At 44.9% G+C, this 18,876-nt stretch overlaps 1 protein-coding gene across 1 annotated transcript; it reads right to left on the bottom strand.

Moving 5' to 3' along the window:
* Positions 1-3,128: 3,128 nt before the first annotated feature.
* On the bottom strand, positions 3,129-15,138 carry Kcnv2 (potassium voltage-gated channel modifier subfamily V member 2). Its single transcript, XM_006987453.4, has 2 exons — positions 13,527-15,138; positions 3,129-3,405 (listed from the first exon to the last, which is right to left on the bottom strand). The coding sequence occupies exons 1-2, from the start codon at positions 14,922-14,924 to the stop codon at positions 3,148-3,150; spliced, it is 1,656 nt and encodes a 551-aa protein (XP_006987515.3). The 5' UTR covers positions 14,925-15,138; the 3' UTR covers positions 3,129-3,147.
* Between the last annotated feature and the right edge of the window lie 3,738 nt (positions 15,139-18,876).

Genomic DNA, 18,876 nt, shown 5'->3' with positions numbered 1-18,876 from the left:
AAATAACGTTCCTGTGACTGGTGCACAGTGATGCTGCTCACAAAATGTTCTTTTTTTTGTGTCTGGGTTAATTTCATTCTGCCTGTCATTCTTACTCCCAGGGGGAGGCAGTGCACAGCTGTCTGAACAGATGTGGCCAGTGAGACTGAGAGGAGGCCTGTTGCTATTGACTAGATCCCAGGGACCTGGAAAATCCCAGCTTGTCATTAGCACCCTCCATTCACCCCCCGCCCCCATGCACCCCTACTCCTGTCTCAGGGCGGCTGCCTTATCCGTTGTGTTAGGTGGATATATGAGCTGACTTGGCTCACAGGATTACTTCTGGCAAGGAGACTGATTCAAAAGCCCTCCTCTTTTTAGTTGGCGAGAAAGAAAGATGATTCCCTGGCGGAAGGGTGTGCTCTTTGGGTGTGGTCTTAGGACATGGGCATGACTACATGAAGAAATTTTGCCTCTGAAAAACAGCAGTTCAGGACTGTCAGATTTAGCAAAGGAAAATGCCCGACTTGCAGTTAAAGTTGAATGTTAGGAGTATATACTATGCAATATTTGGGATATATTGCCATTAAAAATGATTGCTTGGCTAAAATTCAACTTTACCCCATGCTTTGGTTTGAACAGCTCCCTCTGTGAGTCAAGTATATTGTCAGTATAGCAGCATTAGGGGCTGAGGTGTTTAGGGCTGAGGAAGCCATGAGCCTGCTCCTTTATGAGGGATGGACTTGAGGCTTTCCTAAGATGCTTAGCAGCAGTGGTCAATGAGCTTGCCTTTTGTCATGTTAGGATACAGTCCTAAGATGCACCAGGGAGGCACCATCCTGATCCACAACCCAACCTGGCTGTGTCTTAATCTTGGACTTCTAACCTGCAGAGCTGAGGGAAATAAACATACATATTTTTATGTATTGCTCAGCCCACAGTATTCTGTTACAGCCCTGCAAAACACTCCTCTAATTTGCCGCCGCTGTAGTGAAACACCATGGCCAACAACAACATGGGAGGGAAGGATAGATTTCATCTTACTTTTCCAGGTTGAAATTCATCATCGGGAGAAATCCAGGCAGGAGCTTGGAGCAGAAACCATGTGGGGAATGATGCTTGCTGGCTTACTCTCTGGCTTGTTCCCTGGATCATGTTCATCTAGCTTTCTTCTATAGCTTAGACCCACCTGCTAGGGATGATGTCGCCCACAGTGGGCGAGGCTCTCAAACAATAGTCATCTGTAAGTGCCAGTACTTACTTACTAGACCAAGATTCCCTGCAATCATCAATCAAGATAGCCTGTCACAGCCACAGCCATGGTCACAGACCACTCTGATCTGAGCAATCTCACAAGTGACTCTAGGTTGTGTCAAGTTGACAGTGAGAACCAACCAGAACAGATGTCTTGACCTCCTAGATGTAGTAATCTTAGAACAGTGTACTTTTGCCCACCCTTCAGACACTACGTCATAGTGTATGAAAGCCACATATTTAGATTCCAACAGAGCCGTGTGCATCAGATGAACGTAGGCATAACGCCCAGTCACACTATTTTAGGGGCTAGGTGGATCATTTAACCTCTCTAAGCCTCCATTTCTCGTTACATAGAAAAATGACAGCATCTAGTTTAGGGATGTATTGAGGGTTATATGAAGTTACAAACTACATGTACAGTCCCTAGCACTTGCCTCTGTCAAAAGTACAATTACTCTTACTTATGATTGAGATGGGACAGTCATACTCTGAGAAGACAGGGGCAAATCTCTGTGTTCTCCATCCAAATGGGCCCTCTATTTCAAGATTTTGAGTTACAGTAGGCCTGTGGACCCAGAAAGGAATGAAAAAGCATGATCTTGTAGGTCGGTGGTGGCACATGCCTTTAATACCAGCACTCAGGAGGCAGAACCAGGCAGATCTCTGTGAGTTCGAGGCCAGTCTGGTCTACAGAGTGAGATCCAGGGCAGGCTCCAAAACTACACAGAGAAACCCTGTCTCAAAAAACAAAACCAAAAAAAAAAAAAAAAAAAAAAAAGACCTCAAGGAAAGAAATGACCCGAGGGCACTGATGGCCAACCCTCAGTCTGGAGGGGTCCTGACTTCAGTGTTTATCACACAGGAATTGTTGAAAAGGCAGGTTTGCTACCCCTTTCCTGGAAAACAGAATGGAAGATGGAAGTCTGAGTTATGAATGAGGACGGGTGGGGGGTGGGGGTGGGGGGGCGCTCCTTTCAAGGGAGGGAGAAATTCACAATTACAGGCACATTTCATGGACCAAGTTTGGGTTCCCATAGGATTCTAGACAGAGGTTCCTCAGCATTGGCCTCACTGACATCTAGTAATTTGGAGTGCAAGGGTCTGCCCTGTTCACCGTAGGGAGCCAGTCCTGTGGCATCCCACGCTCCTAATCTACTGGGTGCTGGGAGCCTGCCTTGTCCTCTTTCACTAGAGTGACAATCAAGAACATCTCCAAACATGACCTGGGGGACAGAAACTGCCTTTGGTTGTGAACCACTCACTGGTGGAGAACATGATCAGGCAGTACCACTCAGACACTTTGAACAGCCTTCTCATATTGAGCATGTACAAGTGTTATCTCCAATCCCAACACTCAGATTAAGAGGTAAGTGTGACTTTGTACATCTCACAGTTAAAGAGACCGAGGCTCAGAGGGTTGAAGTAAGTTCCCATAAATCTCCGAGCTGGTAGATCTGGGGTCCTGGCTGAGAGGTTGGTCTGACTCCAAAGCTTACAGAGCTCCTGCTGTAACACTCCATTGTCTGGAAAATTAAGAGCCCCCCCCCCTCCTTGAACTAGGAAACCTCATCTCCAGTCAATTCAAGTCTAAAAATACATATTGAGCTGGATGCCATGAAAAGCTAAAAGAGACAGCTAAAATGTTGCTCCATGGAGCCATTTCCAGTGCCAACGTCATACATAAACACAATCCAGTTACAAAGCAATGTGAGGCATTTTGAGTTTGCACCCAAATGAGCGTTCCTAGAGTTAGAACTTTGAACCGAACACTCTTTGAGTGTGCCGGCTTCACATGCCCCTTTGCTGCCAGAGGGGACCATAATTTTAAAAGAAGCAATGAAGCTTTGAAGTTCTTGGGGTCTAGCAGCCTTGGGTCCCAATGAAGTGTTAATTCTCATGCCTTGTGGTGGGCTATGTGTTGCTTCCAGATAAACATTCAGCCATCTTCTTGGTGGCTCTCTTCATAAAGTCCACCTTTCCCCGCTCCCTACGGATGGCGGTGTACTCGTAGGCTTTGAGCTTGCTGTAGTAATCGGAGAACTTGTTGTAGAGGATGGAAATGGGCATCCCATTGAGAATAATGCCAAAAGCGATGCAGAGGAAGGCAAAAAGCCTGCCCAGGTGGGTCTCTGGGTACATGTCTCCATAGCCCACGGTGGAAATGCTTACCTGTAAAAAAGGAAAGCAGGATGGAAAGGTTAGCCCAAAGAAGGAAGAGAAAGGGAGAGCAGCCTGCAGTAAAGAGCCTTGTCACCCTATACATAACTGTTAAGAGCTCCCAGGGAGCCAGCTTTCAGAGGGACCTGAAGGACTGTGGAAAGAATGCAAGCTGTGGAGCTGAACGGCTAGTTTAAATCCTGACTATGACACATCAATGTTTTTATATGCAGCACAGGGAGACATGATCCACTTTAAAGAGCTGTAGGAACAAGCATGATGTAACATATGTTGAATTCCTGTCATAGAACGTGTTCAGTAATTGTCTTTGTTTCCACACCTCTTCCAGGCTGTGTTAGGACAGGAGGACTCCCTGGAGTCACCTTCATCATGAGTGTCTGAGAAAAATCCTGAGCTTAGAGGCAATCAGAATAGTGTTCAAGTCCAGACTGACCCTTCCCAGCTGGTAGGTCTTGGGACATACATTCAGATGCTGGACCATCTCTCAGAGGTCTATAGAGCTATACACAAAGCAGTGGGCACAGTATCAGGCACCCAGGGCAATGAACACTCCATTATACTCCCCTCATCTTTAAAAGGAGACAATGATAACATTGCTCAGAGCTGCTGTGTAGTTCTATTTTTTAATGGAGCTGCTGTAATTGTACTCATCTAGAGAAACACACTCATTACTTTGTGAAGGGACCTTTAGAAGACCTTACGTTCACCCTTCATGAAATTCCTTTCATCATTCTTGACACACTGTTTTAAATCTCACTAATTAGAGATTTATTTAGGTTAACAAGCTTCCTGTTTAAAATGCAGATTCCCATGGGACTAGTTATCAATTAGTATAGCCAGAGAAAACTCTGGGGAAGCCCCCTGGGGACTGTCTTTATGCCTCATGTGCTTCCGTTGGTCCCCAGACTAAGTCACTGGGAGCCTCTGAAGCAGGGCTGTTGCTTACTGTAGTAAAAACATCCTCTTGCCAGCTCCAGGGGTGCATGTGGCTCCACGGATTTCTGTGATGGTTGTCCTGGTCTTCCAACAGATGGCAGTAATTATACAGTCACTCCCTTGCCACACTGAGATGGCCTTTGGCTCAGAAACGTAAGCACTGTTGGGCTGATGACGCAAGGGTTAGTTTGAACTTCCAAATGTGGTTGATTGATTGGAATGAAATGGAGAAATGAGCCAGCTGGGCAAAGCTGGCACTGATAAGAGCCACGGAAAAGGAAAGCTGTGCTCCAAGGAAGGACAGGTCCCAAGGCTCACTGCTCCATCTCTGTCAAGAGAACTCCCTTTTCCCATGGCAGAGGAACACAAGCAAGCATGACAGAGGTAGGATGACGTTGTCAGGGTTAGAGAAATAAGGACTGGGCTGGGTGGCGGTGGCGCACGCCTTTAATTTCAGCACTTGGGAGGCAGAGCCAGGCGGATCTCTGTGAGTTTGAGGCCAGCCTGGTCTACAGAGCGAGATCCAGGACAGGCACCAAAGCTATACAGAGAAACCCTGTCTCGAAAAACCAAAAACCAAAACCAAAAAATCAAAAAACCAAAAAAAGAAGGACTGTAGCTAGAAGTTTCTCCGGTCCTGCCTGGGCCCTGCAGTCCCATGGTCTGCTTATAAAATAATCACACAGAGGCTTAATATTATTTATAACTGCTTGGCCATTAGCTAAGGCTAACTATTGACTAGCACTTACACTTAAACTCAGCTCATTTCTGTTAATCTATATGTCACCACATGTTCCGTGGCTTTACCTGTGTGCCATTACATGCTAATACCTGGACGGTGGGCTGGCTTCTCCCAACTCAGCCTTCCTCTTCCCAGAATTCTCCTCATCTGCTTATCCTGCCTATACTTCCTGCCTGGCTACTGGCCAATCAGTGTTTTATTAAACCAGTGTACAAAAGCATTATCCCACAGCAAAGGACCACACATGACTTCCTGGGTCTGAACCTACTTCACAGTTGTGTGAGTTTTGGGCAAAGCAGTTAAATTCTCTCTGCCTCAGTTTCTATTTTTGACATACGGAGATAATAATAGTACCTACTTGGTATGATTGTAATAGGAATCGAAGGTGTCCCTATCCTCAGGCTGTGGGAGCATATGCCTGAGGAAGACCTGAGGGGCCCCCTCTTAGAGCTAGCCCCAGCTGAAGAGAAGCAAACACAAACACTTATGGAGTAATTCTCCACCAGGAACTTGACCTCTTTTGTCTAATAGACCTACAAACTGTAGAAACAGGACCCTCCAGACTTTGGCTAAATTCTGGGTGAGGGAGATTTCAGGGCAGCATTTCCCATGGCTTTGGTAGAGGATATTCCTTTCCCACACTCTGGATAAAAACATAAGGAACAGCAGAGACCAAGTTACACTTCAGTTCATCTCCACATCTGCCAGTGTGTCTGCATATAGGTCTTGTCCCTGGCCATACCAGAGTCAGACCTCTTTCCACGTGTGCAAGCCAAGCTGTACTTTTCATCTATCACAAACACCATCACTTGCACTCCAGGATGACCATGCAGTCACTGACTTTTTTGTGGAGGCCACTGAAGAGAGTTTGGTGACCGAGACAAGTGATGATAGGAAGGGGTAGTTTTAGAACATGACACATCCCCAAAGGAGAGGCCCTGCCGTCAGCCAGACACACAAGGGTCCAACAGTGAGGAAAGGGCTGGGGAGACAGAGAGGAAAGGAAGTGATTAATCCACAGGGCTGTTATTAAGCTTTTGATTAATTCCTATACTGGCTTAGCATCACCACCAAACTTACTTTCTTTAAGTTTTGTTTCCCATAAAGTATCAGGACCTTTTCATTTTATTTCTTATTTTTCTTTTATTTTGGATATGATAATATAATTACAATATTTTTATCTTTTTGCATAAAATTTGAGTGAAAAGTCAAAAGCAAATTGTTTTGCCTTAAACAAAAATATCTGAAATACATAATTAGGTATGAAAAATCTTGAGTATCTTGGATCTCTAGTTTCAGAGAAGACACCTCTCTTGCTGGGAGGCTATGTGGATCTGGTCCCTAAGAATATGTTCAAAAATATAGAGTTGTTTTGCTGTCTGTTTTGAGGATAATTTTATGCAATATGTAACCTTGTTCTTTTTTATTTATTTATTTTTTGAGACAGAGTCGCACTATGTAGCTCTGGCTGTTCTGGAACTCACTATGTGGAGCAGGCTGGCCTAGAACTCACAGAGATTCACCTGCCTCTGTCTTCCAAATTCTGGAATTAAAGGTGTGTGCCCCTATGCCTAGTTTGTAATCTTGTGTTGTCCCTTGCTTCGGGGTAGTACTTAGGATTTCTTGGCTTAGGGAAGTTTCTGTAGATTACATAGCATATATCACACCTCCATAGATGGTATTAACACAGAAGACGCCAGACTGACCAAATGACCTTACAGAGTGAGTTCTCCCATTAGCAGAAGATGAGCTTGGAAATGGAACCAAAGTGTCTGCAATTCATCCAAAAATCTAGCAAAACTGGTTATTTAATCAGTCTTAAACTGGAAGCTGACCATGCTACTGAAAACTTACAGCTTTCCCCTACTTTTGTGTTTCAAGACTCAGAACGTGACTGTCCCATGACAGCTCCCTCATTAATCAACAAATCCTGGCCTGCCAACCACTGTTCAGACAAGCATCAGGGTTTCCTCTGAGACAGGAATATCACACTTGAATTTCTCCTTCAACAAACAATGTTTGTTTCCCTCATGAAAAATAGGGAATAGATAAAATGTCTTGGCAGCCAGTAGTTCATGCATCTAGGAAGTATGATTCCAGGAAATAAACCTAATTAAGAAAATAATTAGTAGCCCTTTGGGCTTTCCCAAAGAAGAGAGCCAGTAAAGGCTGTTTTTCTTCTTAAAACTATGCTCAACAGTATATGTTGTCCTTCAAAGGCTATTTATCCATGCTACTGTTGCAACAAATATTTCTTTTTTGAAAAGATTTCCTCTAGGATTATAATCTAATGAAACAATTCAGATAGGTACAAGTTGCTGTACCCATCCTGATAATTAATCTTGATGTCAGTTGCCTACGTCAAATACTGAATGCAATCAATCTGGGGGCAATTCCTCAAAGTATTTTGTAGAAAGAATAAGATTAACACTCTGAACAATGACTCTCATTTGGATGTTAGGGTATGCTACAGTTTTAACATGAGTGTAAGTGGTACAGAAGGGAGGAGATTGGCCCAAGCTAAGGCAAACCACAGATGCAGGTCCAGCAATCTACCCACACAGAGGCAGCCAATAAAGATGCCCTGTGCATCTCCAGCTTATTAAACACCTCTCCATCCCTTGGATGCTCACTCACATTCCACTGAAGTCATCTTGAACAAGAGGAGAAACAAGCTTTAAAGACATAAAAGCGGCCCCTGAGATACAAAACAAATAAACAAACAGACAAACAAAAACAAAAAAACAAAACCGGTGTCTTTGAGCTGTTGCCTCATTTATAACTGTTTCTGAACAAGCTAGAACTTCAATACTTTTCTGTACCAGATATTACAGGTAGTCCAGTTCAGTCCCAAGCCTGGTGTCCTTTTCTTTAATTCTCCACCTGGGATTCTACAGCCTACATTTCCCAGTTTCCCTTATTGGCTGTTTTTCAGAGCAGAGGCACATTTGGGAGACTGGGAGGTAGGAAGGAGGTAGGAGGATCTCTGTGATTGACTCCGATTTCCATCATCATCATATGACTCAGATAGTTTGAACCTCTCTGTCCTCCCAGCACCAGCCTCAAGGCGCCACCTTGTAGATCCGTGCACTAACTCCACATGGCCCTCCTCTGCAGGCCCAAGTCTGATAACACTACCATCTCCCATCTGTTCTTCCTGTTCTAAGGCCAATAGTTGTTCTCTCCATTTGCTACTTTTTTTCTTTTACCCTCCTAATAACCGCACATCTTTTTTCTCATCAAATCCTCACCTTGATTTCCATTTTCCTGACTGTACCCCAATTCACTTCACATATGTGTTGTTTCCAAGCACTCAATTAAAATAAATTTCAGTGATCTTCCAAAGACCAACTATTTTCAAGGAAATGATACTATCATTTAGGAAAGCAAAGAGGGAGAGCCAGCTCTGTGGGGCACAACTATCTGGTGCCCCAGCCTAAGACAGGTTTCCTTTTAGGAGAGTTTTAGAAGTGATGGGTTTATGCCATAGTTTCCTCTTTGACTCCTACAACTTTAATTTTTCTGGAAGAGTCCAAAGGAAGTGGTTTGTTGACAATCTAACTGGCCTTTTTACTTGAAAACAAACCCACTCAGGAGGCTGATGGTTACAGTTTCATCACAGAGTTATCGTTGTTGGCCCATAGGATGTATTTACCAATTGGGTAACCCTGAAAACCCCTACATGGCTGGCACTGTTTCAGGCATGGCTTGCTGATCTACATACTCAGAAGCTTGCCCTTATTAAGTCTCACAATCCCCCCCCCCCACCAGTAAAGAAGGGATCATTCCTGGTTTAATTTCTCCTAAAATGCATCTGGAATCAAAGGTTATTGCTTCCATGCGATAAAGACTATCAGATAGATAGATGTGGTAGCTTCTACTTATTACAGACTTACAGGCTAGTATGTTACATGTGTTTCTTATTACATGAGTGCTCACAAATAACCAGCATTTGGCAGATGAGAAGGGTCTATCTTACATACATAAGCAATTGCAGAGGTAAGGCTCCACAGGGGATTTGTTCTTGCATGTATAATGGCTACACCACAGTGAAAAATTTTCACAATAACAGAAGTGACTTATTTCTTTTAAAACTCCCACTTGAATTACAGAGGGTTGAAGGATCCTTGGCATTAGGGAGAGGGATGATATTAAAAGCAGATCAGCTTGCAAGTTTTTCTCTAAGTTCTGGTAAGGAACAAACAATACCTAGGAGAATGAGTCGGAGAATCTGTGTCTCATGTGAGTAGCATAAGATTCTATCAGTCATAGCCAGGTGTGGGAGCACATACCTTTAACCCTAGCATTTGGGAGGCAGAGGCAGGGATCTCTATGAGTTCAAGGTCCTCCTGGTCTATTAGTGAGTTCCAGGTCAGCCAGAGTTACACTGTGGGACCCTGTGCCAAATGAAAAGAAAAAAGGAAAAGAAAATATCTATCATATTTCTTTTTACTTCACCTTGACATTTCAATATGTGAGTGTATGGGTATAATATATTTGAGCAGTAATATATTACTAGAGTAGGATGATTTTTTTTTTATTAGATCTAACTTACCTCCCTGCCACCAAGGTATTTTCTATAAGTCCCACAAAGCTTTTGCACTTTCCTGCCCTGCCCTGACCCTTGCTTGAGTATGGTCATGTGACTTGCTTTGGGTCGAGCTGATACCTACAATTCACCAAGTTGAGCAAATATGAACAGAAGTGATATGATGCAGTGCTTGCATAGTTAGGTCTGTACTCTCTCTCCTGACCCTTGCCACAGCCAAGAGACAGGCCTGTAGAAGTACAAGGGACATGGAGCCCAGCTTCCTCCTTTTATCTTTATACCATCTTTAATCCAGCTGGGCCGTCAGACATGAGAGTGAGGGGTACCAGATGAAAAGAACTTGTAGTTTAAACAGACCAGATTAGTTGCTCACAGGCATTTACTTATTTATTTATTTGTTTATTTATTTATTTACTGGGGCAAGATCTCACTGTGCAGTCCTAGTGGGCCTGGAACTTGCTATGTAGACCAGGGTGGCTTCAGTCTCATAGAGATCTGCCTGGTTTTGCCTCCTAAAGGCTAGAATTAAAAGCATGCACAACCATGCCTAGATTTAGTGGCTCACTTATATATTCATGCACTAAATGAATGCTTGATTCTTTAAGTCAGGCAGTGTTGGCAGGGGTTGTGATATGCCATTGCTGTGGCAGTAACTTGTAACTTATACATCATTTGTAAACAAGCAAATGTGTATGTATTTGGGGGTTGTGCTCAAGGTTTTAGGAAAAAGTATATGTGCTCAATAAAATACTTGTGGGCCAGTTACTTTTAAAATCCCACCTCTTTTTTTATTTATTTAAATTTTTAATTAGCATACAGAGTAACATGTTACCTATGGTCAAAATCCCACTTCTCACCTTCTTATGCCTGTTTAGTTATGTAGATTTAAGTGAATTTCTTCTCATGGTTCAAACTTGATCTCAAGGTCATCTCATCTCCAACATGACATTTCTGCTATACCATCAAAAATAAATTCTGCCATCCCAACTGCTCTCTATCCTGCTATCCCATGTTTTCTCATACCAATATTAGAAATGATTACGTTTCTTTCTGCACTAAAATGTAAGCATCATAATGGAAAGATACCCTCCACCCATCATTCAATGCTTAGTGTTTAGAATATGACCTGGCATACTGCATGTCCTCAGGGAGGAAGATGGATTTTTGTGGGTTATTTTACATCTTCTCACTTTACAACTATGTCTAAGTACCAGGACACTTTGTGTTTATCATTTCATGGTGTTCTTTCCTCCTTGCTCTCTGATAATAAAATGTCTAAGTACATAACATGCAAGATAATCAAAGTACCAAAAAGAGCTGAGCTTATAGCATCAGTTCTGAGGAACGCCACAGTCCTAGAATAATCAAGGAAATTGTTCCTACTGGGTTCTTAGGTTTGCCTGGGGAGAAAACACAAGTTATCAGTCACTTGTGCACTTCATAATGATTTGTCCTGTATAAATCTCAGAACAAACTGGATAAAGGTCACTGGTAGGGGGTAAGGTAGGTTGAATGGGGAGGTCAGAATATGTGAGATTTGGTTTGTAAAAACCGTGTTTGATAAAGATAAGGGCTCTATACTCCAAACCCCTCACATTGATTAAAACAATAATAGGTAAACTATTTCACAGATTAAAAAAAGTCAATGGTGATTTAACTTTTGTTGTGAATTTTTTTTTAAAAAAATTACTGATTCTGAATAAAATAAACTTATTACCAGAAGAGAACAAGCTTCACTTGGCATTAATTAGCACAGGAAATTAAGTGATCAATGAGCATTAACATCAAAAATATTTTAAAGTTAAAAATTCAGTATTAATAGGTCTACTAGAAGTATTTATATAGCACAAATATTGTGGGCTAAAATGAGTTGGAAGCCTCATAGTGCCATGGCCTGTTCACCATAGCCTTTTAAGATCTTTGGCTGAATAAAAATTTGACTTTAAAACTTTGTATTATGGGGCTGGAGAGATGGCTCAGGGGTTAAGAGCACTGCTGCTCTTCCAAAGAGCCCGGGTTCAATTGCCAGCACCCATGTGGCAGCTCACAACTGTCTGTAATTCCAGTTCCAAGGAATCCAACGCCCTCATACCGGCAAACCAATGTACTTGCAATAGAAATAAATAAATAAAAACCTTTGTATTATATTGTCAGCATGTGGATTTGCTGTTTGCATTTCCACTTTAGTCACCTTTAAAGTAAATGTCATTTGCTGGGGACAAATCATCCTCCAAGAACTCCATCTGTACACACGGTTTATCTACTATGGAGATGACCTTTCAACACTTGGAATCTGATCAGAGCAGCAGCCTCTGGCAAGCTTGCTCAGAAGAGCCTAACAGCACCCTCACTTTCAGCTTGAAAGGGAAGGAAGACCCAGTGAGCTGCAGGGGACTGCAAGTCCAGCTTCTTCTTGTAGAGACATGGGGATGAGGAAAGTGAATGGTGGCCTGAAATCTCCCGGTCGGCTACCCGGAATCATGGTTAATTGCTGGGATCCTGGAGGCTAGCCCCTTCTGAGTCTCCCATCCTGATGTCGTGCTCCGTCAGTGGCCCTGGGGTTAGGTTTATCTCAGAATTTTGTACTGGATTGTGTGCTGACATCGTCAATGTTAATGTCATAAACATCTGCTCTCATTTGCATTAGCATCTGCTTTAAAGGAGAAAAACGAAGAAGCTATTCAATTCTTCCTCATACCAGCAAGTTTACTCACTGATCTGAGGTGAGGTGGTTAGTATCCTTCAGGGATTTATCTAGTATACCAGAAATAGGCATTTTAAGTAAATGGTATAGGTTACTATAAAGAGTCGAGTATTCAAAACAGTGATAAGAATAACAAGTATATTAACAGTCACATTAGGCAAGGTGTGACAATGACCGAAAGCTTGCAAGGCCCAGTGGCAGGGCAAGGAAAGGGCGTGGAAGTTAGAGAAGGACGGACTTACATTTTATCCCTGGGGATCACCTCCAGCTGTGCGCCTACCCCCACACTCTCTGGACCCCCGTGCCTCTGGTTATAAAATGGGACAATTACACTCTATCCTGGAAGAACTGCAGTGTAGTTAGAAGTTAGATGCATCTTTCCACACTCAGACTTAACTAGAACAAGAGGCAGTAAGGTCTCAGTCAGGGTCAACATTGTTCAGCCAAATCTTACCCCTACCCCCAACATATCTATAGTGTCCTTCAAACACTGAAGCTACTTCTTACTTGTCCTCTTAAAAAGAGGGTGACAACAGCCATTTCTTTGTGATGTTTAAGTAAAATCAGCTTTATAAATCATTTAGGATGCTAAGTGTCCAATAAGTGGCCACTGGGCAATGAGGAGGCCTATTGTGTCCACAAAATATGAATCATTTTTCACTTTTCTTAAATTCTGCCTGCCAAAGATTTCTTTTTTCTTCTTCTTCAGGTTTTGCTTTTGTTGTTCTCTCTCTCTCTCTCTCTCTCTCTCTCTCTCTCTCTCTCTCTCTCTCTCTCTCTCTCTCTCCCTTTGAAGTGGGAGGGCCTCAAGTAACCTAAGCTGGCCAAAGCTGGCCTTGAATTCCTGACCCTCCTCGCTCCACCTCCCAAGTGCAGGGATTACAGGATTCATGCAACACCTCATCAGCTCCCTGTTAAGGACTTTCAGATCAAACCTGGATTTGAAAATCCTTAGGACCATGTAAAATTGAGTTAGTAAACAACAATCTTGATGTTCCAACTTTAAAACATCTGTTCAGGTTGTGTTGGAGGCAGCCATGTGGTGCAGAGGTGCACTATCCTTTAGCCAGACCAGGAAAGGTCAAGAGACAAGCTCGCCAAGGCTTGACCAAGGAAAGGGAGGGGCGGAGTGTGTCGTCCTGGGAGAAAGGATGAAGAAGTGCAAGCGCCATAGTACTCACCGCAGCCCACCACCAGGCATGGAGGATGCTGGTGAAGTTGGTGCCAGGCACATCGTGCTCTACCGAGTAGACAGCTGCGGAGAAGGAGAAGATGCCCATAGTGATGAAGAGCATCAGGCAGCCCACCTGCTGGTAGCACTGGCGCAGCGTGAAGCCAAAGGCACGCAACCCGGTGGAGTGGCGTGCCAGCTTGAGGATGCGGAAGATGCGCATGAGGCGCATGATGCGCAGCACCTGGCCCACCTTGCCCACGCGCCCCACGGTCTCCAGGTCATGTTCCATCGGGGAACCTTTGCCACCCCTCTGGTCCTCGCTCGTGAAGCACTCAAGCAGCAGCTGCAGGTAGAAGGGCAGAATGGCCACCAAGTCCACCAGGTTGAGGGCGCTGCGCGCGAAGCGTCGCAGGTTGGGGGTGGAGGCGAGGCGCAGCAGGAACTCCAGGGTGAAGAAAGCCACACATAGCATCTCCACGAGCTCCAGGATGGGCCTCGGGTCCCCACCACCTGTGCCCTGCTCGGCCTGGTGCTGCATCTCCTCCACTGTGTTGAGCGCCAGGGCCACCACGGAGATGAGCACGAAGAGGTTGGAGGCCACCCCCATGACCTTGGCGGCCACCGAGGAAAAGGGCTTCTCCATGAGGTTCCAGAGGCGGCGACGCTGTGGCCCATAGAAGCGCATGTCCCGGAAGAGCTCCTCGGCCTCCTCGGCCTGTGCCTGTGCACGCAGCTCCCGCTGGATCTTGAGCTGCTCGCTCAGTTCATCCCTCCGCTCCTCAAAGCAGATGCGACAACAGCGTGGTGTGTACTTGAGCCTTACGCCCCAGTAGCCTAGCTCCTCCAGGAAGCTGCGGGGACACAGCTCATCTCTCACCAGCAGCACCCCGGATATGTAGAAATTATAGATGAGCTGGAAGACCGCGGGGTCACGGTCAAAGAAGTACTCATCTGTCTGTGCCTCGTAATCGTCGCACAGGCCCAGCTGGCAGCTGCGGCTGGTGGAGGTGACCAGACGGCCCAGACGCGTTTTGGGGTAGTTGGCTAGCTCGTAGCATTCCAGCTGGTAGCTGTGGCCGCCTACGTTCACTTTCAGCGTGGAGAGCTGGGCTGGAGTGTCAGTATGGCCATCCAGAGGGGCCGTGGGGCACTCCGGCTGCTGGTTCTGCTCCGCAAGGTCATCCTTCCAGTCCTCTTCCTCCTCCCCGCCGTCCTCATCTTCCTCAATGTAGTAATTGTAGGTCCACGGTGGTGTGATGCTGGCCTGAGAGCCAGTGCGGGCTCCCAAGGAGCAGATGCTCCTGCGATGTTGGTTGCTCCTGGTGCTGGGCACCTCCTCGGTCTCTGGAATAGTCCAAGGCTTGTAGCTCAGGGATGGTCTCCTCTCGTTGTTCTGTTTCAGCATGGCTGTGGGAGTCAGGCCACTTGCCTGTGGCTCCTGCTTGTCTGCGGTCCCTGGTCTGCTTACCGCCGGTGGAAGGACAGATAGCGTGCCCTGCACTGTCTCAGAGAGACCAGCCTACCAGGGGCCCCAGGCATTACCCTCAAAGCTGTTCTTTCTGGCCTGAAAAAGCCCAGGCTAGCCTGCCAGATCTGAACACCAGCGGCAGAGAGGCTTGAGTGCCCTAATCTTGCTGATAGGGAAGAAGCAAGTGTTAGGAGGGATTTGGGGCCTCTTAGCCAGTTCTTCCCCCACCCCTCTGACGTGGAGGGTGATTATGTGGTCTTAAATCTCCAGATAATCAGAAGAAGGCAGAGATTATTGCTAATAAAAATGTCGGTCAGCCTTGCCCTGGGGAAGTGCTTAGGGTATGTGTGCTGAGTGAGGTAAAATCAACTGAATTAGCTAGAGAATATGGACGCCTCTGTCTTCATCATTTAAGTTTGAGATCGAAGCTTCTGCCCTCAGAAAACCCACTGTGAGCAGTAACGACAGCAAAAAGCTGACATTGTGACTAGTCAGTTTATGACCCTTTGTTTAGATCCTCTAGAATTATTTTTCTTTTATCAGAAATAGATTTTTTCCCCCACACAATATGGTCTAATGGTTCCCCCCCCACTCCTCCCAGTTCCTCCTCACCTCCTCTCCCATCCAAATGCACACCCTTTCTGTCTCTCCTTAGAAAGCAAACAGGCATCTAGGGAATGATAATAAAATAAGACAAATGAAAACAGACAAAGAAGAATACAACAAAATGACCAAAAAAAGAGCAGAGACACACACATTCGCACACACCAACATTCCATAAAAACACAAAACCAGGAGCCGTAATAGATTCGCAAAGGACCTATAAGGTAGAAAAAAGATTGCCCCGACTTAACATTATGAGACAAAGAACCTCCAAAGATGCCACTGAGATAGTTTTGTGTTGGCCATGTACTGCTGGGCATGGAGCCGACTCCTCAGAATGGAATCTCAATGAGTCTCCCTCAGAGGAAACTAATCTTTCATTTGCAAGTGGCTATCAATTGCAGAGAGCTTTTAGGTTAGGGATGAGGGCATGTGCCCACCTCTCCTTTTCTCTAGGACCTCATCTGGTGCAGACTCATGCAGGCTCTGTGCATGCTGCCACAGTCTCTGTTATTCATATGAGCTCCAGTCTTGTGTCTAGAAGACCTTGATTCCTTGGTGTCCTCCATCTCTTCTGGCTCTTACATTCTTTCTACCTCCTCTTCTGTGAGTTCCCTGAGTCCTGAGGGGAGGGATTTGATGGAGACAATCACTTTAGGGCTGAATGTTCCAAAGTCTTGAACTCTCTGTACATTGTCTGGATGTGGGTCTCTGTATTTGTTCCCATCTGCTGCAGGAGGAAGCTTCTGGAGAGAGCTGAGCAAGGCACCAATCTGAGTATAGCAGGATGTCCTTAGGAGCCATTTTATTGCTATGTTCTCTTAGCAAAACAGTAGTATTTGGTTTTCCCCCAGGTCCCTGACCTATCTAGTCTCTGGCTCTTAGCCACCCAAGCAGTGTTGGGTATGGGTTCTATTTCATGGAGTGGGCCTTAACTTAAATCAGATATTGGCTGATTATTTCCACAAGCTTTACACCACTGTTGCATCCATTCCCTGTTTTTTGAGAATTACATACAAGAATGCAATGATATATGATCATATCTACCCCCTCCCCAATTCCCCTCACTTTGTCCCCACAACATTACCCCTTCCAACTTCATGTCGTTTTTGTATTATTATTTACTTTATTAGATATTTTCCCACTGCAGTGGTGAACTACCATGGCCAAGACAACTGATAGAAGAAAGAACCATTTCTTATGGTTCCAGAGAAAGAGTACATAATGGGAGGAGGGGATGGGGTGTAGGAGGGCAGAGGAGAAAGCTGGGAGATCACTTCTTCAATCCCTTGCATGAAGGAGAGACAGAACAAACCATAAGTAAGAGGGCGCTACACACTTTCAAAGCCAGCACCCCCCCACCCCCGCACATATTTCTTCCAATAAGTCTGTACCCCCTGAACCTCCCCCAAACAGTGCCACCAACTGGTGACCAAATGTCCAAGTACATGAGCCTATGGTGGATCTTTCTCATTAAAACCACCATACTCACCAAGTACAGTTAGTGTTGCCTATAGGGCATGGGTAGGGGCAAGCCAATGGATCATGGGAAATGGATCAGTGGATCCATCCTCTAAAAAGAATGATTCTTCCTCTCTCTGCAACTACCCACTGCCAATAGCGCCTCAGTCAGAGGTGGGGCCTGGAGACTGTCTACCCCACTGATGCTCGAGTTCCGTCTAGCTTGATCATAGGTGGATCTGGTATAGTAAGCACAGCTGCTATGAGTTCATGATGGTGACAGCTATGCCCGGTCCAGAAGACAGTACTTCACAGCACTCCTCCTCATCCTTCCAATTTTACATTCTTTCCACCCTCTTTTCCAAGATGTTCCCTGAGCCTCGGTGGTGGTGGCATTAATATAGCTGTCCCATTTAGAGCTGAGCACCCACTCTCCTATTCCCAGCACTTGGAACAGTCACGTGTCTTGCCGCTGATTGCGACCCTCTGCAAACAGCTTTTCTGGCCAAAGTTGAGAGCATCCCAGGTCTATGGGTATAAGCATAGATATTTGGAAGGCAATTCGACAGCATGATCATTTAGCTAAAATAACAACAGCAGGTTATACTCCAGGGCCAATGATCTTTCCCAGCCATGGGCTTTTGACTGGGATTATATAGTATTAGGCATGAAATTCCTCCCTGTGGAGCAGGCCTCACATCCAATCAAAGCCCTGCATACCATACCAGCTTGCCGGGCAGGATAGCCTGGTGCAGTAGTGGCCTGACCAGCATGACTGTATGGGGTCACACAACTTGCAGGGCCTTAAGTGACCTCTTCCACTCACACAGTTGAGTTTCTCCCTGTGATTCTCCTTAACAGCACTGCATCGGAGTCAGGTCTGTACCATTTCACTTTCTCACTTCCTTTTTTCTTGTACCTTTAAAACAGTCGTTCTCAACCTTTCTGATGCTCAGACCCTTTAACACAGTTCCTCATGTTGTAGTGACCCCCAACCATAAAATTATTTCATTGCTACTTCATAACTTTAATTTTGCTGCAGTTATGAATCATATGGAAATATCTGTATTTTCTGATGGTCTTAGGTGACCTCTGTGAAAGGGTCATTTGACCTGCCCCCCATGGGTTGAGAACCAATGCTTTCAAAGCTAAGGACAGGTTTCAAGGTAGACTCCTAGGATTGAATGTAAGTTTGTAGGCCTTGTTCAACTGTGTTGGCTTCTTTCCAGGGAGAGGGTTTTCATGATCTTTCACTTCAAGTGCTGAGGTGGAAGTGAGGGAGGGAGACAAGGGTGCCATTGGAGGAGCTCATCATTTCTTGTTGGTGATGCACATTTGCAAGGAGGTTGACAAATGAGCCAGGGGACAGATGAGGTACAGAGCAGGAGGAAACTTGTTTTGAACAGGGAATTGACTCTGAAATTCAATTTGTTTTGATTAGCTAATACATATTCATGTTAAAACTTCAGGAGATACAAGGGTTCATTACGGTAGAAACAGCCCATTTCCCACCACAGCCTCTAGCTGTCAGGTTACCTCCAAAGAACAAAAAAATTGTTACTATTTTCTGGCTATCCTTCCAGGACTATTTTGAACGTACAATTTAAAAAAATCTGCCTATCTTTATCTTATGATCTGCTCACCATCAACATAAATCACTGGACATGATAGACTGATGTTTTTCCAGGTAACCATACATCTTGAAGGTGTTTCAATACATTAATATAATTATTTCATTTTGAAAATATCCATTAAGCAGGGTATCCCAATTAGCTTTAATTGTCAACCTGGCACAGCTTAGAGTTACCTGAGACAGGAATCTCAA

The sequence above is a fragment of the Peromyscus maniculatus genome, chromosome 1, assembly GCF_049852395.1.
Source record: "Peromyscus maniculatus bairdii isolate BWxNUB_F1_BW_parent chromosome 1, HU_Pman_BW_mat_3.1, whole genome shotgun sequence".
Taxonomy (NCBI): Eukaryota; Metazoa; Chordata; class Mammalia; order Rodentia; family Cricetidae; genus Peromyscus; species Peromyscus maniculatus.
Note: the sequence above shows the minus strand (reverse complement) of the source record. Positions and strands in the feature narration are given on the sequence as shown.